General features: G+C 38.5%; 1 protein-coding gene and 1 long non-coding RNA gene across 2 annotated transcripts in view; one reads left to right on the top strand and one right to left on the bottom strand.

Annotated features, from left to right (window-relative positions):
- On the bottom strand, positions 1 to 23,472 carry LOC124134501. The gene is made up of 6 exons (XM_046499345.2): positions 23,438 to 23,472; positions 13,936 to 14,064; positions 12,141 to 12,792; positions 3,564 to 3,745; positions 2,602 to 2,822; positions 1 to 303 (listed from the first exon to the last, which is right to left on the bottom strand). Exons 2-6 carry the CDS (start codon positions 14,020 to 14,022, stop codon positions 141 to 143), a joined length of 1,305 nt encoding a protein of 434 aa, XP_046355301.2. The 5' UTR covers positions 14,023 to 14,064; positions 23,438 to 23,472; the 3' UTR covers positions 1 to 140.
- The window catches only part of LOC125372074, a 28,782-nt gene continuing 26,985 nt past the window's right edge, over positions 22,840 to 24,636 (top strand). Inside the window, exon 1 of the long non-coding RNA XR_007217964.1 lies at positions 22,840 to 22,950. This is a non-coding gene — a long non-coding RNA (uncharacterized LOC125372074). The remainder of the gene's footprint in view (positions 22,951 to 24,636) is intronic.

Genomic DNA, 24,636 nt, shown 5'->3' with positions numbered 1-24,636 from the left:
AATATGCCTGCTATTGTTTAATGAGTGATTGTATACACATATCGGCTAAAGAGACGACGTTTGCATCAGTAATAATATATCTCTTTTATTACTAGCTTCTACAACTCAGTGAATTCAGGTAAAGAAAATACATGCACCAATTACACCATTTCTTTCATCGCCTGTTTAACTCTCTGTGGCAATTCGGCCTCAAATCTCAGAAGAGAATCATCAATAACCGAGCCTGGAGGGAAGCAGACGCTCTCATTAAGATGGCATGGACGCACGTGATGAATAACGCCATCACTTGGGGACACACGAGGTCTGAAAGAACAAATTGAAACATCAATGGCAGAGATAAAAGATAAGGTGACATCTCTTTTGTAAAAAAATATATTCTTGAAAACAAGGTCACTATCAATCAATAAGCAATTGGTGTGGCGTCTCTCTGCGAAAACAAGCCAGTAGCAATTCTGTCGTTGAACATATGACATGCCAACATTCTCATTTCAGATACAACACAAAACGATAATTATTACAAAGAAAATTTTCAAATAATAATAATAATAATAATAATAATAATAATAATAATAATAATAATAATACGACCCGGAATATGTAGAGGGCGTCATGGAAAATGATAAATACAAAATTCTTTGGAATAGGCCCGTATACAGCCTCAGACGTATCCAAGCCAACAAACCTGATCTTGTCCTCTTTGATAAATCCAATGAAATCATGTATGTCATTGAATTTTCTGTCCCTCTTGACAATAATGTGATTGACAAGATTGAAGAAAAACATGGCAAATGTGCGGACCTCGCTTTCGAAATGTCACGCTTGCATCCCCAGTATCAAGTTGTCCGACCCATTGTTCTTGGTGCCTTAGGTTTGGTACCTCCCAATCTGTTGACTGACAAGGGGAGTGTACCCGAGTTTGCTACCAGGAATACAGCCCTTCTGACAATCTGGGTAATACAGAAGGTTGCAGTGTTAGGGAGTCTTCACATTCCTGCCTGACAATGCCTTGACAACCCACACCCTGTTTGCTGCATTTTTTATTTTAATCTGTACTGATAATAAAACTCTTTGGAATAGGCACATATACAGGGGCCAAGTTTGTCAAGTATCAAGTTCAAGTATCAAGGGCTCCAGAATATTTTATGATAAACTCATAGCTACAACTAACTTTCCTGTGATGTGTGATAAATGGGAAAATGAACTTAATCAAAGCATTTTATGGAATAATGTTTTCTCTGATTGTAGAATGTGTACAAATGATATTAAACTAATATATGTCCAGTACAGATTCATATATAGATCTCTATATACCAACAAGGAATTATTGAACATAAAGTTAATGGATGATGATATATGCTCATTTTGTGTCTCTGAATCTGAAATCTTGTACCATGTGTATGTAGAATGCGTTATTGTAAAGGAATTTTGGTTAGAAATTGAAATGTACCTTTACACGAAATTTGCATATGATATTCATATTACCTTTCTGGATAAGTTATTTTGCTACAACAAAAACAACTACCTTTTCAACCACAAGCATTAAGAAAACTCCATTATGCTTTCCTTTTTCATAACAATATTGAAAGATGTATGTAAAATAGAAAAATGTATCGCAATGAAAAATAGTAGTATTAATAGATTCGACAGAAAATGGAAGGCATTATCAGCCTACTTAATATAATTTCGCAATCAATCAACATATACATGTTACCAATGTTACATTTGTGTCTACTGAATTGAAATAAAAATATTAAAAATTAAAAAAACTACACCGCCAATACCTTGAATCTATCAACAACATCGCCTGTATACTGAATCTATCAACTACACCGCCAACACCTTGAATCTATCAACAACATCGCCTGTATACTGAATCTATCATCTACACCGCCAATACCTTGAATCTATGAACAACATCGCCTGTATACTGAATCTATCAACTACACCGCCAATACCTTGAATCTATCAACAACATCGCCTGTATACTTAACCTATCAATAACATCGCCTGTATACTGAATCTATCAACTACACCGCCAATACCTTGAATCTATCAACAACATCGCTTGTATATAGTGAATCTAACAACAACATCGCCAATGTACTGAATCTATCAACTACATTGCCTGTACAAAGAGAGAGAGAGAGAGAGAGAGTAAAACAAAAGTCGTTTGACTTCCCATTGTTCTTGGTGCCTTAGGTTTGATGAGTATCATGCGCCAAACCAAGAAGAAAACATCTAATTTGTGCGCCATGCATTGACACTCACGTGCAAATTGTAAATAACGACCGTAAAGTCGTGGTGATGTATTTACGAATATGTACAAAAGATTCATATTATTGTTTTAGAAAAAAAATATATTGAACATTATATGAAGCACATTTACTTTTCCCATAAGGTTACAATAAAACATTTATATTTCAAATATTATTTTATTAGCAAACACGAGTCTCCTTGATAATACATATATCATGTCAAGACCAAACAGTGACAATTCATGTATCATGTGAACGACCTGTCATGGCCGAACAGTGCTCGTCCATGTATCGGTATTACAATTCACTGACTTCAAACACTTTCTTTCAGACTCTGACTACTTACACTGTGTAAGGGGCTTTGGCGTTGACCAAATGAGTCGAAGGAATCACCACTCTGTCGGGAATATAAAAGTACTTGTAAGCTTTCCATTGAGGTGGGGTTGACCTGGAGTATTCTAAGTGTTCCATGCCAGAAGAATGGTTCCTTGTTTTACCGTGGCTGGTGTAGTGGAACATGATGTAGAAGTGGAACCCTGCTGCTTGTGGGTACCTGGCAGTTAGTTCCTGAGATTTGAATATCAGCAATGTTAAGTTATGAACGCTGTTTTATCTTAATGGGGAAGGGCGCGGGTAGCCTAGTGGTTAAAGCCTTCGCTCGTCACACCGAAGACCCGAGTTGATTCCCGACATGGGTACAATGTGTGAAGCCCATTTCTGGTGTCCCCCGCCGTGATATTGCTGGAATATTGCTAAAAGCGGCGTAAAAGCATACTCACCTTGGGGGCACGGGTGGCCCAGTCGTCTAAATCGCCGCGTCCCTTGGGAACACCAGATACCTATGATTGTGGGTTCGAATCCAGGTTCGCCCCGTTTATGTTTCTAGGTCTGTCAGCACCATACCCGTGCTCGGGTTTTCACAGAAGTGGTCAACGTCTGAGACCTGCGTCACTTCGGGTGTTCCTCACACATTCAGCTGACATGCCGCGACAAAACTGGTATACTGTAAAAAGCGGCGTTAAACCCAACTCACTCACTCATACTCACCCACTCACTAATGGAGTAAATATCACTTTGGAAATGGTAATTATCGTTGTTCCCCATCTATTCAACTCAGACAGAGTACATTACCTCATGGTGTTATTTATTCACTGTAAATGAATAGGCAGTTAAATATTCAGATGTTTTCTTATGTTTGTTTGTTTGTTTGTTGATTAACGCAGCACTCAGCAATATTCCAGCTATATGACAGCTGTTTTGTTATGACAGAAAATAAGGAAACTAAAGGATCATAAGGTCTTGTCTTACCTTAATGAAAGGTTTCAAAGTGACATTTTTCCTTGGAAGAATGGTCTCATCAGCATCAATACCCATCACCCAGCTGTATCCCGATAGTCTCTCTCTGCAGTCTAACAGGACAAAACTCTCATCTTGTCCAAACTGCCCATCATGGTCATGGCGGTGTTTATACAGATCCCGATAGGCGACACCTTCAAATAGAAGAAGAATCAGCTGTATACTTGTAATGCTTATAACCATCTTTGAAGAAGCCGTCCTAACATCCTCCCTCTTCCAAGCCACATGCTGGTACACAGGCACAGATGATACGGTTACAACCAGAACCCTGATATCCTACCGGGCAGCCTTAACATTCAACACCACAGAGTCAAGTTTACCATGGAGGCAGGAAACATCCTCCATATAATCACACATAACCCTTCCTCGATACAATCACACATTCCCCTTCCTCGATACAATCAAACCTTACCCTTCCTCGATGCAATCACATCTGACCCTTCCTCAATACAATCACTCATTATCCTTCCTCGATACAATCACACATTACCCCTCCTCGATACAATCACACAAAGCCCTTCCTGGAAACAATCACACGTTACCCTTCCTCGATACAATCATACATTATCCTTCTTCGATACAATCATACATTATCCTTCCTCGATGCAATCATACAATACCCCTCCTCGATACAATCACATATTACCCATCATCGATACAATCACACATTACCCTTCCTCGATACAATCACACATTGCCCTTCCACACTACAATCACACATTACCCTTCCTCGATACAATCAAACATTACCCCTCCTCAAAACAATCACACATTACTCTTCCTCGATAAAATCCCCACATTATCCTTCCTCGATAACATCACCCATGACCACTACTAGTCCAATCACACATTACCCTTCCTCGATACAATTACACACTCCTCTTCCTCGATACAATCACACAACACCCATCCTCGATACAATTACACATTACCCTTCCTCGATACAATTACACACTACTCTTTCTCGATAGAAATAGCACATTATCCTTCCTTGATAAAATCACACATTATCCTTCCTCGGTACAATCACACATTACCCTCCAAGTCCAAACACAAATTACCCTTCCTCGATACAATCACATATTATCCTTCCTAGATACCATCACACATTACCCCTTCTAGTCCAACCACACATTACCCTTCCTCGATACAATTACACATTCCCTTTCCTCTATACAATCACACAACACCTTTCCTCGATAAAATCACACATTACCCTTTCTCGAAACAATCACACATTACCCTATCTCGTCACAGTCAAACCTAATCCTTACACCATAAAATCACACATTATCTTCAACGATACAATCACACATTATCCTTCCTCGATACCATCACACATTACCCCTCCTAGTCCAATCACACATTACCCTTCCTCGATAAAATTACACATTCCCTTTCCTTAATGCAATCACAGAAAACCCCTCCTCAATACAATCACACATTACCCTTCCTCGATACAATCACATAAAACTCCTCCTCGACACAATCCGCATTACTCTTCCTCGATACAATCACACATTACTCTTCCTCGATACAATTGCACAAAACCCTTCCTCGATACAATCACACAAAACCCCTCCTCGATACAATGACACATTACCCTTCCTAGATACAATCACATATTACCCTTCCCTGATACAATCATAGATTAAACCTCCTTGAAACAATCACACATTATCCTCCCTCGATAAAATCCCACATTACCCTTCCTCGACACAGTCACACCTTATCCTTCCTCGATGCAATCACACATTACCCTTCCACGATGCAATCACACATTACCCCTTCTAGTATAATCTCACATTACCCTTCCTCGATACAATCACACAACACCCTTTCTCGATAGAATGACACATTATCCTTCCTCGATGGAATAACACAGTGCGCCTCCTCGATACAATCACACTTTATCCTTCTTCGATACATTCACACATTACCCTTCTTCGATACAATCACACAATACCCCTCCTCGATAAAAGTCCACATTACCCGTCCTCGATACAATCACACTTTAACCTTCCTCGATAAAATCCCACATTATCCTTCTTCGATACCACCACACATTACCCTCCAAGTCCAATCACACATTACCCTCCCTCGATACAATTACACAATTCCCTTCCTCGATACAATGAAACCTTTCCCTTCCTCGATGCAATCACATCTGACCCTTCCTCAATACAAACACTCATTATCCTTCCTCGATGCAATCACACAATACCCCTCCTCGATACAATCACACATTACCCTTTCTCGAAACAATCAGACAATACCCTTCCTCAACACAATCACACATGACACCACCTAGATACAATCACACATTACCCTTCCTCGATACAATCAAAACATTACACTTTCTCGATACCATCACATATTATCCTTCCTCGATACAATCACAAATTACCCTTCCTCGATAAAATTACACATTCCCTTTCCTTAATGCAATCACAGAAAACCCCTCCTCAATACAATCACACATTACCCTTCCTCGATACAATCACATAAAACTCCTCCTCGACACAATCCGCATTACTCTTCCTCGATACAATCACACATTACTCTTCCTCGATACAATTGCACAAAACCCTTCCTCGATACAATCACACAAAACCCCTCCTCGATACAATGACACATTACCCTTCCTAGATACAATCACATATTACCCTTCCCTGATACAATCATAGATTAAACCTCCTTGAAACAATCACACATTATCCTCCCTCGATAAAATCCCACATTACCCTTCCTCGACACAGTCACACCTTATCCTTCCTCGATGCAATCACACATTACCCTTCCACGATGCAATCACACATTACCCCTTCTAGTATAATCTCACATTACCCTTCCTCGATACAATCACACAACCCCCTTTCTCGATAGAATGACACATTATCCTTCCTCGATGGAATAACACAGTGCGCCTCCTCGATACAATCACACTTTATCCTTCTTCGATACATTCACACATTACCCTTCTTCGATACAATCACACAATACCCCTCCTCGATAAAAGTCCACATTACCCGTCCTCGATACAATCACACTTTAACCTTCCTCGATAAAATCCCACATTATCCTTCTTCGATACCACCACACATTACCCTCCAAGTCCAATCACACATTACCCTCCCTCGATACAATTACACAATTCCCTTCCTCGATACAATGAAACCTTTCCCTTCCTCGATGCAATCACATCTGACCCTTCCTCAATACAAACACTCATTATCCTTCCTCGATGCAATCACACAATACCCCTCCTCGATACAATCACACATTACCCTTTCTCGAAACAATCAGACAATACCCTTCCTCAACACAATCACACATGACACCACCTAGATACAATCACACATTACCCTTCCTCGATACAATCAAAACATTACACTTTCTCGATACCATCACATATTATCCTTCCTCGATACAATCACAAATTACCCTTCCTCGATACAATCAAATCTTACCCTTCCTCGATGCAGTCACATCTGACGCTTCCTCAATACAATCACTCATTATCCTTCCTCGATGCAATTACACATTACCCCTCCTCGATATAATCACACAATACCCTTCGTTGAAACAATCACAAAATACCATTCCTCGATATAATCACACATGATCCATCCTTGATACAATCACATATTACCCATCCTCGAGACAATCACACACTACCCTTCCTGGATACAATGACACATTCCACTTGCTCGATACAATCACACATTATCGTTCTGCGATACAATCACACATAGTCCTTACTCGATACAATCACACATTATCCTTCTTCGATACAATCACACATAATCCTTCCTTGATACAATCACACATTATCATTCTTCGATACAATCACACATTACCCTTCCTCGGTACAATCAATCCTTACCCTTCCTCGAAACAATCACAAAATACAATTCCTCCATATAATCACACATGATCCTTCCTTGATACAATCACACATTACCCTTCATCAATACAATCACACATTACCCTACGTCGATACAATTACACATTATCCTTCCTCGATACAATCACACATTACCCTTCCTCGATACCATCACATCTGACGCTTCCTCAATACAATCACTCCTTCCTCGATGCCATTACACATTACCCCTCCTCGATATAATCACACAATACCCTTTGTCGAAAAAATCACAAAATACCATTCCTCGATATAATCACACATGATCCATCATTGATACAATCACATATTACCATTCCTCGATACAATCACACACTACCCTTCCTGGATACAATCATACATTCCACTTCCTCGATATAATCACACATTATCGTTCTGCGATACAATCACACATAGTCCTTACTCGATACAATCACACATTATCCTTCCTCGATACAATCACACATTACCCTTCCTTAATACAATCACACATTAACATTCTTCGATACAATCACACATTACCCCTCCTCGATACAATCACACAATACCCTTCCTCGGTACAATCAAACCTTACCCTTCCTCGAAACAATCTCAAAATACAATTCCTCCATATAATCACACACGATCCTTCCTTGATACAATCACACATTACCCTTCATCAATACAATCACACATTACCCTTCCTCGATACAATCACAAATTACCCTTCCTCGATACAATCAAATCTTTCCCTTCCTCGATGCAACCACATCTGAAGCTTCCTCAATACAATCACTCATTATCCTTCCTCGATGCCATTACACATTACCCCTCCTCGATGTAATCACACAATACCCTTTGTCGAAAAAATCACAAAATACCATTCCTCGATATAATCACACATTACCCTTCCTTTATACAATCACACATTATCATTCTTCGATAGAGTCACACATTACCCTTCCTTGTCCAATCAAACCTTACCCTTCGTCGATAGAATTACATATTACCCTTACTGGATACAATCAAACACTACCCTTCCTGGATACAATCACACATTCCACTTCCTCGATACAATCACACATTATCGTTCTGCGATACAATCACACATAGTCCTTGCTCGAACCAATCACAAATTATCCTTCTTCGATACAATCACACATAATCCTTCCTTGATACAATCACACATTACCCTTCCTTTATACAATCACACATTATCATTCTTCGATAGAGTCACACATTACCCTTCCTCGGTACAATCAAACCTTACCCTTCCTCGAAACAATCACAAAATACAATTCCTCCATATAATCACACATGATCCTTCCTTGATACAATCACACATTACCCTTCCTTGTCCAATCAAACCTTACCCTTCGTCGATACAATTACACATTATCCTTCCTCGATACAATCACACATTACCCTTCCTCGATACCATCACACATTACCCCTCCATGTCCAATCACACATTACCCTTCCTCGACAAAATCGATACCATTACACATTACCCTTTCTTGTCCAATGACACATTACCCTTCCTCGATACAATGACACATTACCCTCCGTCGATAAAATCACATCTTACCCTACCTCAATGGAATCACACATTACCCTTCCTCGATACAATGACACATCCCCTTCCTCAACAGATTCACAAAATTCTGTGACATTGACATTCTGTTGCTGTTAATCTGCTGCTTATCACAACATATCTGAATGATGACAGAATCGGACTTTCTGTGAGGGAAATTATAGGAAATATAAGATTCGTAGAGGGCGATATTTGCTTGACGGTGACCATGGCCTTATTGTTTCATCAAAGTCAAATGATCAACACCCAAATAATGATGGACTCGATATGGACTCGATATGTCGCAACAACGTCTTATGAGCCAGATTATGTAATAGATGAGGATGTTCCGTATTTACCAGTTGGACAAGATTATAATTCAGATTAATTTGACCATCCAAGACATACAACCGGTAGTGTTGTAAAAAGATGTCTTTTTCAGTTGTGCAAACTTTTCAATATCCATATACTTAATGGGCGCACAAAAGGAGATACGCCCGCAAATTATACATGCATATCCCATCAAAGATGTAGTATTTCCTCATTTCAAGTGACAGTTTTCACTATCACTCTGATTTATTGGTTTTACTTCGTACGGAATCTAACCATATGCCACTTAAATGTATCATAAAGGTAAATTACAGCCGTTTCAATCAGCTCCACCAACAAATAATTTACAACTGATTCCCACCATATATATATTTTTTAAATTGAATTGAACCTCCGAGAATTAGTACGATGTACTCTTACTGAACAGGTTTTTGAGGAATACCGAGGATTAGTTGAAAGTGACATAAATGCAACTACGTGGAGATTAACGGATATCTTTTCGTATTGTGGCAGTGAAACGTTTTTTCAAAACTAAGAGGAGGCGTATTTTTCGACAACAACCTGAATGGTTTGATAAACAGTGCGCAATGGTAAAGGGAGAAAAATACAGGTACTTAAATCAATGCAGGAAATACAAAGGTATTGAAAATTTACCGAGATACTTAAATGCAATATTAAACTTCAAGGAGTGTTGTAAACATAAAAGATCTAACACAAAGAGAAGATAAGTGAAGATATTAATGATGCTGTGAAAAGTAATGGCAGCAAAAACATTTGGCACACTGTGAAACATTTTTTACGAAATACATGTACCAATCATTCTTCTACTGTGGATCCGTCTGTTTTATCGCTATTTCAAGTGTCTATTACATCAAGGATCTACAGTCATAGTTGCAGATTTTGAGCGTCAAGTACATGACTTTGTTGGTAACTACAAATGTAATGCATGCATTTATAACCTACTGAATACAGATTTGTTGTCATCGTTAACTGAGGAAGAGATAACTTAGGGAATTGAAGATCTAAGGAATGGGAAAGCACCAGGGGTGGGTGGCATTCCTGCAGGATTCTTAAAGGTTGGCATTTATTGCATTGTTCCACATCTAAAACTTGTATTTAATCAGATTCTGGATAATTTAGTTTTCCCTGAAGCATGGAATATTGGCATGATTTTACGTTTGTTAAAATCAGGTTACAAAGATGATCCTAATAATTACAGTGGAACATCTCAACTAAATGTGACTGGAAAGTTGTTTACTGCTATTATTGGAAGAGGACTAAGAACATGGATTGAATTAAATGATCTATTATCAGAATCACAAGCTGATTTCCGAGAACATTATTCTAGAATAGACAACCTATTCTCTTCACAAGCATATACAATAAGTATCTGTGCAGACCAAAAGGACGTTTCTTTTGTGCGTTTATAGATATTAAAAAAGGCATTTGACCTTTGACCAAGAAAAAAACTTTTATACTTATTGTTACAGAAAGGATGTCATGGAAAAATACACAGTAGTCTCAAAAACATGTACGGCTCCGTTAAATCTTTTTGAAAATTGATAGTGAGATAACCCCATCATTTCAAACATCGTCTTAAGTTCGTCAAGGATGCATCTTAAGTCCGCTTTTGTTTATCTTCTTCATAAATGAATTAGTGACAGAAATGTAACATCTTGTAGCCATTGCATTTTTATTTCACAAAGTATTAAAGATTTAATGCTCCTTCTATTTGCGGACGATGTTGCGACATTTTCATATACTGTGATTGGCCTACAGCGACAATTTGATTGTGTTAAATCATTTTGTAAAAAGTGGGGCTTGAAGTAAATTTTTGAAAGAAAATGCAATTGCAAAAGACATGAAAAATCTTCCCTCTCGAAATGTCATTATTCCAATATATAATATATTTCAACAATACAAACAGTTTTCTTGTGCGTGCAAACTATTTGACTCTAACGTTTCACCAATCTTATTACATGCTTCTGGGGAATTAAATATCCAGAAAGTATTGAAGAAGCCCAAGCAGCCTACTTCAAGCGAGTTGGAAAGTTTGCTGCTGACAAAGCTATCCTTGGTGAGACAGGGCGGCATTGTCTGTATATATCTACTCAGATGAGAATTGTTAAATATTGGATTAGATTATTAAGAATGAATATAGACATGCCCATCAATGTTATATTATGCTAAGAAAATTGGATGAAATTGGAAAATACAAATTGGACATCAGAAATACGCAATCTTCTATTCTTTTTGCGGATTTTCTCATGTATGGATTGCACAAGACGTCAGTGATGATAAACAATACATCAAGACAATGGAAAAATGTAGATAAGTCCGACTCTATGTACACATTGTAATTTAGCTTTTGTTACTGATGAGTATCATATTATGTTATATGCCCCAAGTACTCAAGTATTAGAAATACCTCACTATAGCTCTACCAGCACTCAGTCAATGGTAAAGTTGCCGAATACTAGAAACGTACAACTCTTTAAATCTTTTGCTTAAAACATGTTTTTCAATTACAAACTCTCACGTGACCACTTATCTTGCCACGTAAAACTGTACTTAGGCCATGTGGCCGTACTACTGAATAACCTACTACTATATGTTATTTTACGTTATTTTGACTTATGTTATTTCATGGTGCGATGACACCACATACGTTGTGCACAGCGACACAACCTTAGCACCTGGAGTAACAAAAAAACGTTACAAGAAAATTGTTTAATAATATTACCGTCTATTCTTCCTGGTAATTCGAAGGGCTGAATTTCCAGTATTCCTTGTTTGGAGTAATACCGAAATATCTTTCGTATACTTTCTGGATTGTCCAAATCAAATATCAGAATCTTGTCAACTCCAAGTAGCTTTTGGATTTCTATCCATTCCACTAATCGCTGAGGCCTCAGGTCTTTTCCAAATAAGGTCTTCCCACACAGAGCTAAACCTCCTGGTCGTTGGACTGGTCTCTTCACTGGAATATAATCCTGTACGTCATGGCTGCACGAAGACGACGTCAGGGACATCTGTTCCACATCTGTCCCAAGCGGTAATGAACAAGTGTATTGTGTAGCGTGGTAATGGCCTCCACCTGGCATCTTGTATGGTTCCGATGCATTGGTTATCAACAACGTGTGGTTGCTCAGTATGATGCAGCACTTCAAGGTCACATGGGCGCCATCAAAGGTGTTTATGATGATGTTCAAACGACCCTTTATTGGTCGGTCATTTACTGCAAAAGCAGTTAAGAAAAAGGTTGACATTCTTCCAATCTGTCTGAAGTACTGAAGTGGTTTTCCGCTGTTTTCAGATTGAGTAGCTGGTCGAGGTATCTTGTTAAACGAGAATGGCTTTCCATCACTAGACATGTACAGTTCCCCAATGTCCAGCTGAAACATTGAGTTGAGATAAGAAACACTTAATGCAACTTAACAATGTTCCTGTTATATGAATGTATGCCAGATCATGATCAGTTTAAATTGTGAGGAACGCCAAAAGGGATAATAGGTCTTTAGTTTTATCTGGGAGTTTTATCCTTTTTATGAAAGTTCGGGTATGGTCCTGGCAAACCATAAATCACACACAGGAGGAATCTTGCATTTCGGGTCATGACAGGATACTGTCGCGCAGGCCCGAACAGCGATTCGCGGAGCATTAGACGCCTTGGCGACCAGTGACTGCTTAAGAAAAGGCATATGTACAATTCAAAATATGTCAATTAATTCTTGTCACTTTCGTGTCAAATTTGTCAACTGAGGAGCAAAACAAGTCAAACTTTCAGTTGATTTTATCATATGTTTGATTTTCAAATGAAGATATCTTAAGTTAGTCAACTGCATTGGTGCTAAGTCAGCACTCATCGAATACTTCTACGTTGTTCTATTTTATAAAATACTATTTGAGTTAAAACATTAAAAATGAAGAGATACATTCGCATAATACCCAACTGCTGGTGGGTATCTTTGAAAATAAACAAATTTGCCTTTTGCGGCACACATTTACAACTCATCAAGCATGGTAGGGGGAATGTGGTTGCAAATTTATTTCTTACCCCAGTCGTCTTTGAACCAATATATTTTTACACAAAATCACCCAGCCACAGATTACTTTTTACAAAATGTTGCCGGAATAAGTGGTGGTTAAGTAAACACAATCAAATTTAACATTTCTTTCAAATTTCAATTACATAAAAAAAAACCTCAGTATACCGTGTTTTGTCCCACAGTTTACATGTATGCCATAAAACGTTTATATGCTTCACTTGTGCATTGAATGCTAAAACCCTCAAACCCTGAGTAAGAGTCGTATGATGTTTGAAATCGAAGACGAGCATTTCACTCCAAAGGCTTGACCGGCTGGAATAGTGGTCGACATAAAGGGAAGGTTGACTAAAAGAAAGTTTTCAATCATAAGAAATCTGAACATACATACTGTGTGTCCTTTAAAGAGGAAGATCGTTATATAGATACAATGAGGTTATCGTAAAAAAAAGAAAGTACTCAATATGAATGTTCGTGTAAATATTTACTCACATATTGATCACTTCTCCACCATACAAATCCAGGTATTGAAACAAGAAAAATGATTGCACACAGTGCTGCAGATCTGTGGCGTTTCATCCCGCTATGCCCAATCAGTTAGGTATCACTTGAATATGCTCTCTGAAAGAAAATTAAATTGACACTTTTCAAAAAACTCTAAATTACACAAAACGTCAACGCCAGAGAACAATCAGGCAAAAGATTAGAGCAATAAATGCAATACTTCTTGCCTAGATGTCTTACCCCTAAATTCTACATAGATGTTATCAGTCAGGATGTCCAGCATTTCACATACATTGTATTTTTTCGTCGGTACATTTCACATGGCTTTTGCTTTCCCTTGGGACAGATTGTCCTGAACCTCTCACTGCAAACACGAAAACGTCGTTTATTTCCGTATATGGTCATTGGACGGAAAAACGATGTTATTTGGACGTTTTCAAACCATCGTTTTTCCGTCCAAATAACGTCGTTATTTGACATCAGAATTTACTGGGAGAGAACGATATCATCAAGCTCCTCCCTTTCTTGATTGACATTGACGTCTACCGGTATTTCTACTTCTCAGATTTCATTGGTCAGTTCTCGCGTGTTAGTTTACAGGCCCGCGTTTGACGCTACACTCGAAGCGCTTAGCGGAAGTATTGAAATCAATCGTTCTGCGCATGCGGATTACTTAATGCCTTGTCCAAATTTTCCGTTCTGTGCATGCGCGTTTTCGCGTATTGTTTCCGAGATTTCATGTCTCCCCTATTTGACAATGATTCATAAACACAGTCTCGTGAAAGTTCGGAATCGTACAATTCCAAACTGGTGATGCCTATTCACACTTAGGCATATTCTCCCCCCCCCCCCCCCCCCAACACACCTAAATAACCTGAACAGGAAATACTGCTCAGCCGCGCTACCGCAGAATGTTCGTCCAACTCTGCAGGGAGGCATTCAAACACACTGAAATGTTTTCGCCTTGCATCCAAGAAGGTGGACAAGTGAAATCGTATGAAATTTGGCTATTATAGGTCGCTGTCTCTTTTACCCAATAAAGTCACTTCAACATTCAATTTCCGTAAATGTCTGTGATATTATTACCCATCCAAAGCCGATATATTTATTGTGCTTTCTTGACGACAAATGTCATAATTTGGATAACACTTTTTTAGTAAAGTACAGATTCTCGTACTTTTTTGGGTTGACTCCCGTCCGGGGTTTGAGCCCACACTGTGAGTGAGGCACCCAGTTGCCAGGAAACAAGTCAGAGATCTAATCCATTCTCAGTAAACTACATATTCTCGTAATATTTAAGGTTGAGATAATGGACGTTGATGGACAAATTAAAGCCAAAACCTAACTTATGAATGATCGGTAATGGGCAATGGACAATGGGCAAACGGGAGGCCGGGGTAATCAGCGCTAATTATCTGTTGGCTTCCCTTGCTACGTTTCCTTCTTTGCTATCTTTTTACTTTTGTTGTTCTTACAGGTACAAGTATAAGTTCTCTGCCTCATAGCATTTATTCACCCGATGAAGGGGTGAGTATATATACCGAAACGTTGTGTTCCTCATAATAAAGACGTTGACATTCATATTTTTTTCCTTATGTGTATCACTTCTTAATGCCCTTCAAAGACTCAATCTAGCTTTGTTTTTTAAATGTGGAGATATTTGCTTAGAATATAATATGATCATGCCTATAAACATTTGGGTCTTTGTCTACTTGAGCATTTAGACATAAATTTTATAGCTGATGACATTGCTAAATCTGCAGGAATGCAGTACACGTTATAGCAAGCTGTGATCTTTATTCACACTTTAGATATTCGAAATGGAGATCTGTATGTTTATCGTAATCTTCCGCAACTCTCACCTCCTGACCAGTTGAACTTCTTAGTGCATTCTGATGCCATTGGAAAATTCCAGGCTGCCCTTCTTTCTGTGATGTTTTGACGAATGAAATCTTTTGCGTTATGATAATCTCTGTTTGCTGATATATAATATGTACATATTGTAAAATATTTGAAACGTGTTATTCGATGCATGCAATGTAAAACATAAGTGCGGATGCACGAAGGCGGTTATAGTCATAGTTATAATGCGATGTATATAGGGGAATGGTAGGAGGGTGAATGTATGTAAGCACGAATACCGATACATGACGGCGGATATACATGTAGTTATTGTTCGATGGATGTTGGGGAATGGTGGGAGGATGGCTTATGTATGTAAGCATGCGCATGGATCCATGATGGGTAACGTAGACATAATGGTGGGGAAAGAACAATGCGATGTGTGTGTGTGTGTGCGTGCGTGCGTGCGTGCGTGCGTTGTTGTTGGCGAACATGTTGTGAGATGATTGTGTAAGTAAGTTAAGTGGGTGAGGATGTGGCAGGTATGAGTATTGATACATGCAGACTTCGGGTTGAGGGACATGGTGTGCCTGTTCTGATGTCTTTTGTTTCACTCACTTGTAGTGTTTTCTTTTACTCAAAAAAAGGTGTTACGGATATTAATGACTGAATATGTAGTGTTTCAAAGGTCATACTGACCGGGCATTCTACATATCTATTCGAACTATGTAGTCATTTTTATGCTGTACAATTCTTCTACTTCTTCTTCTTCTTCACACACACACACACACACACACACACACACACACACACACACACACACACACACACACACACACACACATTCACATTAATTGTGTCATTAAATGTATCATCGAGTATCATTTAGTAACTAACTGCCTTTGTTCTGTAAATCTCACCAAGTTTCAGCTTTCGCCTATTCCTTTGTGGAATGAGGTTTCACATTTGTAAAATGATCTCTCTTATCTGTCTGCACCATCAACTTGACTGCCCTCAGCCCCTGCAGTTTTCCCATCCCATATTGCCAAGCAGGTCACCCACAAGGAGGAATACGGCCCTCCTTCAGTCCAGCTATACTGTGCCCAGCACAATATGTTGTGAATACGTAGCCTTGCTGTGGCCAAACATTTTGTAACAATTTGGCAACAGCAAATATAATTCAATTTTATTTCAACAAAAACGGAAAAAAATCGGATCCGACTTATTTTGTGGATACCATAAAAATTAATCAAACCAATGGATAGTTTGAGCTAGCATGAATATAAAAAAGTAATTAGCAAGTCGATAGTCATAAGTCCCTCTGTTGGTCCCACGTGAAATGTTCTTCATATATACTGTAAATCATGAAATTAATGCAATCATAAGACAGCACATTAATTCGAGTATAGAACCCTGGCCTAAAATGCGTCATGACATTTATGAAGGTAGCCTTGCAAAATCACTGTGGAGTCACAATTCAATAATGTAGTATTGGCTGATAGACGTTCGACCGAAAAATATCATTTGCTAACTTCAACTGTTCATCTAATTTCCATTAATGTATGTCACATAGTTAATATGTTCATGGGCTTCTTCACTGAATGTATAGTGTGGAGGACTACTTCACTGTAGGATAAATATTTTAAATGTGTACTTTTTCCTAATTTAACACCCTTAAAAGAGGCTATAAATAATGTGGATATCTCATATAGAAATAACGAGTCGTGGTCGATGTTTATGGTACAATAAACAACTCCTACTCGTCGTTTGTGTCTAAATTACATGACCATAGCATTATATCTTTTCATGTTTATCAGTCAACAAAAGCGACATAAGCATTTCAATTACCATAAGAAACCCATGCCAAAAGTAGCGCCAACTGCACGATTACGACAAGACCAGGAGCATGTTTCATGATTCACCATAAAAATGATGACACTGGGTGCTCGCAAAAACGCGAGCTCAATCCGCTCCACTAGTGGCACCCGCAAAGGCAAGCAAATTGTTCACCTGAAAAGGCAGAGAATTGCATCAGACATCATTTTGGTCATTGATACGTCAAACCTTGAAATGTCGTCTACACGTCCAACACAAAGCCCAAGCAAGGACCCTAATCCTTTAAACCCGCCCACAGTTATGTTAATTACATAGTTTTTACATTTTCCCCTAACCTTAAGTAATATGTCCTAGTTCTGAAGTAAATCGTATTTACCCGTATGAATCGTCTTATGTCATTTATTGCCGATAAACAGAATATGCACACTTTCTGAAAGTAATGAGTGATAAGTCACGCACCAAACCTATACTCTTGATATACATGCTGCGCTTACTTAAAAAAACTGTTGGGTTAACAAGATACGTATATTAAAGTGCCATGCTTTCCTGATGTGTTATCATCCTAATTTGAAATAAGGACATAAATAGTTACCACTCATCTTTCAATATTTTTCAAGGTTGGGTTATCACCAACATATTTGAATATATACAACAGCTGTACTTGCTTATCTTTATACTTAAAATCATCAGTGTTGTCTGTCATACAGACCCCGAAACAAATATGTCCAACACAGCCCAATATTTGGCAAAATGAAGAAGGTCTCTCGGCTCCTTTTTATTATATTTTATAACTATTCTTTTATAACTGTTTTTTTCTGTCAAATATGTTCCTTTCAGAGATTAGATGCTATTCTAGCATCAGGTCTGTGGTACGTTCACTACATCAGAGTTGACTTTAAAACGATATTTACATATATAAATACATACAGAGGAAATGCTTAGCATCTACCTTTTAAGGAAGAGTGCAGGACGACTTGCTTTATACAGATATGTCTAGACATATATGTATGAACATTTGGATGAATATAGATATACCTCCTTATAGATAGTGTTCGTAGATGATTGTAGAACGTGCATGAAGAAAATGGAATAATTATGAGAGTAATCGGGTTAATACCACGTTTAACAATATTCAGCCATATTGCAATATTGGTTTCCAACATACAAGACGGACCATGAAATTATGACTTGAATTTGGAACTGGCTTTCTGGTGTGATGTAACACCCCATAATATCCTGTAGAAAAAGAGCTTAAAGCACGAATGTTAATTCATCAGTATATATGTATTTTGCGCAAAAGGATATTGTAGGATCGACGCTGACATGCGCATATACTAGTAACCTATTCACCATTGCTGTAATATTTAATTTATTTGTATTTTGACACATATCGATAGGAACATGGAGAGTCTGTCTGAAGATATATAGACACGCATTGGATCTTTTGGATAGTTGTACCTCACGGCTAGACTAACGCTCAGTCTCTGAAAATATATTACTTTGATTAAAACGCGAAACTATATTTAAATTTAAAGGAGCCCCAGTGGGATGGACATTTCAGCCTGAACCTGTTGAACATCTAGGCTTGTTTCATTTGGGGCTATAGCATTGCAGTGAGGCCTGGGCGGAAGAAAAAAGCTGTTTACACCCATCAGATTCAAGTCACTACTTCTCTCTCCAAACGAAAATAAAATACGAAAAATGTCAGAAGTGTTTCATCTTAATCCTTCTAATTTTCTATTTAGATACAAGTTTTAACTTTAAAGTAATTATATGTTTCTCATGTTAAAAAAATGTATTATTGGTATCTGTGGTGCTGGTACCATTGTGTAGCTTTTGTGGAGTTGCTATGAATATCAAATACATGTCTTGAAATATGGACTTGTAACAGAACCCATCATTGAACCATTTGCAGTCTAACCCATCTAATTGCCGTGTATGGACATATTATCCATCTACTTATACATATTTATTATGGACATGTACATAATTTCATTGCAACATATTATTTAAAAATATACCCGTGAAGATCGGGGTTAGAATAGGCCTTCAACAACCCTTGCTTGTACAAAGGCGACTCACATCATCGGGTGGTCAGGCTCGCTGACTTGGTTGATGCATGTCATCGTATCCGAATTGTGTTGATCGGTGCTCTTGATGATCATAACTGGATTGTCTGGTCCAGACTGGATTATTTACGAACCACCGTCATATAGCTGGTATATTGCTGAGAGCGGCGTTTAACAACAAACACTCAAACAAAAACTATTATTAAACACCTTCCAACAATGAGAAATTAAACTTATATTTTCTATATATTCTGTTATATTTATAACATAATTTGATTCATAATTCAATTATTGCATTGCTTTCTTGTCTGTCATTCAATGTACATGTTCAAACCCCTAAACTTTGAATATTTGATTTTTTTCAATAATGGTTACGTTAGTGAGTTGCCTAGATCTCTCGTTACCTTCTCACACGAACAGATTAAAATAATTTATTTTAACTATCATATTTCAGTTTATTTAATTCATAATACGAAATTAATAATTCATTTATCACAGTATAGATCATATTCGTTTATATCACTGTCTGGTGTTAAGGTTTTATTGCAGAAATTATAATGAATTCAAAATGTAGAAAGATACACAATTTGCCATTATTTGACGTTAATACTGTACAAAGTATAATATAATGATGAGAATTCCTGTAACGGACAGTATTTAAGAAAGAAATATTAGTCGATTAGTCAGATATGCCCTTCAGTAGTATTATTGTATATCTCCAGAGAGAGGTTTACATTGTAGTTCTCATTATTTGTGTATAATTCAACAAGCAAAAGTAGAAAATATATATTCTATCATAACGAAAGAATACAGAGTATACAATAACTCGCAATTGTTCAAAAGACACAAAATCACAAAAACATATCTTATATAAACAGAGGTGCTAATGGTTTAATCTCTACATTGTGCCCATGTTCGTGAGCCCTTGTTCTATTCAGCCAACAGCCCAAACCCGAAACAGCCCATATCCGATTACACTGACCCAGTCCTCCAGTTCTCAATGCGATACTGTCGCTCTTGTACGTCCCCCAGTCCATAGAGAACTTAAAAGGAATCCAACTCAAGTCTAGAACTATTTGTCAAGCCGAGATTGCCTCAATGCTATCAATGAAAGTAAGCGTTAATAAAAAATATTGTTCTTGGCTGCTTCAGATTATATTTTGTAGATACATATTTTTAACTACGAAAATTGTACTGACACCGGTGTCCCGGTATAAACACTCCCCCGTACAAATTCTCCCCCCGGAGATTTTATACCGGTACAGATTCTCCCCCGGAGAATCTGTTGTGAAATAAAATCTCCCCCGGGCGGATATATTTCGCGCCCCCCTCAGTATAAAGTCTCCCCCCTGCTTATTCGGTTTGTTGCAATGTCTTTCAGTACTATATTCTTTAAATAGTTATCTTTAATGTAAGGAGGGTTACTTTGAAAATATACTAGCCACATAAAGAAACTGTGCACGGAGAAAATATATTCTGGACTGAAATACAACACAGCAAGAACAAAATGATGCAGACGCTGTAGCAGCTGAATGATCGGACCATAAGAAAATGTCAATGGGACCTGAACAACATCTGTTACGATGACGTCAGAAGATCAAAATGGAGTAGGGGGTCAAACGACAAAATCACAAAGTCAATAACGGGTATGACCACCCTGTGCGTGAATCACAGCAATGCATCGGCGACGCATGGAGTCCACCAAATGGGCAAGGAAGGCCTGGGGAATGGCCTGCCATATCCTCCTCAAATCCTGTGCCAAGTCACGGACGTTATCTGGAGGATGTGGAAGCTGACGCAGACAGCGCTCCATTTCATCCCACACATGCTCTATTGGGGAGAGATCTGGAGAATTTGCAGGCCATGGCAGTAACATGACATTGTTATGGTGAAGGAAATCCATTGCGACCCTAGCCGTGTCCTGTTGAAATGTCAATCCCGGGCCATGACGTTGCAGGAAAGGAATGACTTCAGGCCTCAGAATCTGATCTTTGTAGCCAACACCGGTGGGATTGCCCTGAACAACCACCAAAGGGGTTCGGTGCCGTGCTGTTATCCCACCCCAAATCATCACAGAGCCACATCCAAAACGATTTCTCTCCACAATACAGTTGCGTGCATAACGTTCTCCCAAACGCCGGTAGACACGTTGGCGCCCGTCACTGTGGGAAATGTTGAACCTCGATTCATCTGTAAAGACAACATTTCTCCACCATATTCGAGGTTGGCGAACATGATTTCGACACCATCTTAGACGTTTGACTCGATGACGGTGTGTCAGGATGGGACGTATGGCAGGGCGTCGTGGTCGAATCCCGTACTGACGTAAACGATTCCTGACAGTGTTGGGATGGATACGGCGCAGTCCAGGAATTGTCTGGGACGTCGTTACTGCCGTTTGGAACCTGTGTCGGAGATGTGTAACTCGAATCCATCTGTCCTGTCTTGGCGTCGTTGCTCGGGGACGTCCTGAACGTGGTTGGTCGGCAACGTCATTTGTGTTCTGATAACGCCTCACCAATGCCGATATCGTGTTACGATGGCATTGGAAATGTGTTGCCACCTGTTGTTGCCTCATTCCCGCTCGGATCATTCCAATGGCTTCATGACGCTGTGCAGCTGTCAATCTTGGCATGATTTGCTTGTGATATGCTTGTGTCTGCGCCTGAGAATTTTTGAATTTTTGAATGACCACAGATCATGCTTTCCAAAGTGACAGCGAATTTTGAGTTGCACATGCTGTGTACAGCTGCACAGGATGCACGTGCAGTAACACATTGCACGTCCATAGGCCCCCATCAATGACGTCATATCGCATGGCACGTGCACGAGCGTTTGAATGTCTCCAATAATTGCTGTGTTCAAACCTATATTTCATATATGGACGGTGTGCCCTTATATCTATATTTTCTCCGTGCACAGTTTCTTTATGTGGCTAGTATAGATTATGAAATATGGTCATAATGAATTGATATTTCAGCATATGTTATTTGGTAACTGTACCTTCCATCCTAAAATAATTATAAGACATAATCATACCAAACAAATTTGAATTAAAAATAACTTAATGTGACAAATACATGTACGGTTACTGTTGTAACTGAAATTCAGAAATCTTATTAATCCTCGCAAACATTCGGTTTTAACACGTAAAAACTGTCAACATATCCACGCGCGCATCCAGCTCAGGCTGTCTGTTATACTCTGATTTAAGATCTAAAATATATTCCTTAATACAGGCTACGATTTGAAAATGGTATCGGTGTAGGTGAGGTGAGGTGAAATGGGGTTTAACGTCGCGTCCAAGATTATTGCACTTATATAGCGACGTGCATGCACGCGTGTGCGTGTGTGTGGCTGCTTGTACTAGTCCGGACTGATGCCGACTTATATGCTAGTTCACTGAGATACCATGCCGCAGTTGAATGAATACCCCACTCATACACAGTATACTGACTCCGAGCCGACCAGTCCTTGCTTTAAACATACAACATCATAACTATCTAATTCAGCAGTGATTAAATCTACTGTGTCTTTAAGACAGCGTACCTTTAGATGTATACTCTTTAAATCTGGACTATGCAAAGGTCCTGGATTCGGACTATTTTATCGCAGCAAAAGAGAAAAAGTAAAACTAAGAATGATAATCGGAAATTTTATAAGCAAAGTAACCCAAAATATAGAGAAATGTGTATCATCTTCCCGAAATGATTAGCATGTAGAATAAATTCTAAAACACTTACCGCCAGCCTGTATTGAACAACATCAACCGGCATCGTCAAAGCAAAGTGCACATGTAATTGTTACAATCGGGCTGGCGGTGAATCTTAATGAAAAACACCTTGTTAAAAAGACACACCGAAACTGATTTGCATAACTGATGACCACAACATATTGAAAAATATCAAAACAGTAAAAATGATACAGTATAACCTCATAATCAATCGCCAGCTGTCAATATACAAAACAGAATAACACATCAAGATGACAGTTTCCATGTAAAGATTAAGTATTTCTAAGCAAATTATCTAGATATTGTGCATATCTTTAAGCTGCTTAGAAATACTTAATCTTTACATGGAAACTGCCATCTTGATGTATTATAATGTATTGTATATTGACAGCTTGTGATTAATTGTTACCAGATGGCTCCAGCTGGTGTAGCAGACGACACACTTTCCAACAATGGGGAAAAGGGTAAAAATATGAGTAGGCTGGTTATCATCGAGCAGACGGCAGTCTAAGAGGTATTGAAAATACACACACTTAATTCTCAACCTTATCTAATGTTAATTCAACAATTTAGCAGTGGGATATTCTGTTAATAATCTCTCATAATTCTATTGAATGGTTCTGTACATTCTATCAATGTTTATTTGTACAAAGCTGTTTTATGTATGTACAGAAGTGGGACATTAATACATTATTGTCTGTCTGTCTACAATGTATACCTTACAATTTAACCGATTACACGCGCATGGCAAGTATTTATATAAACGACCGAAAAGGGGGGGGGGGGGGGGGGGGGGGTATTTTGGGGGGAGATTTTATTTCGTAGGTTGGGGGAGAGTATATTTCGAGAGAGGCGGAACTGTACCGGTATAAATTCGCCGGGGGGAGATTTTATTCTGGGGGCGAATATATTTCGTGACAGGGTCCCGGCACGCAATGACAAGTGAGGATGCCGCGCTACACTATAATGGAAATTATAATCAAGTTGACTAGCGTGTACATTACTACAGTGAACATGTACATGATCATGCCCTCATAATCAAATGTCGTAATATCAAATAATAATATATTATTATGTGATGAATTTGACTGGATCAGTGGTAACATGTGATATTAATATTCCATCAATTTCTTTCCTGGTTGGTCTATCCATGTCTACAAAATGAAAATAATGCAATTAAAAAGGAGCACAGAACAATTCTTAATTTCA

This window comes from Haliotis rufescens, unplaced genomic scaffold (genome assembly GCF_023055435.1).
Source record: "Haliotis rufescens isolate VD_foot unplaced genomic scaffold, xgHalRufe1.0.p SCAF_35, whole genome shotgun sequence".
Taxonomy (NCBI): Eukaryota; Metazoa; Mollusca; class Gastropoda; order Lepetellida; family Haliotidae; genus Haliotis; species Haliotis rufescens.
Note: the sequence above shows the minus strand (reverse complement) of the source record. Positions and strands in the feature narration are given on the sequence as shown.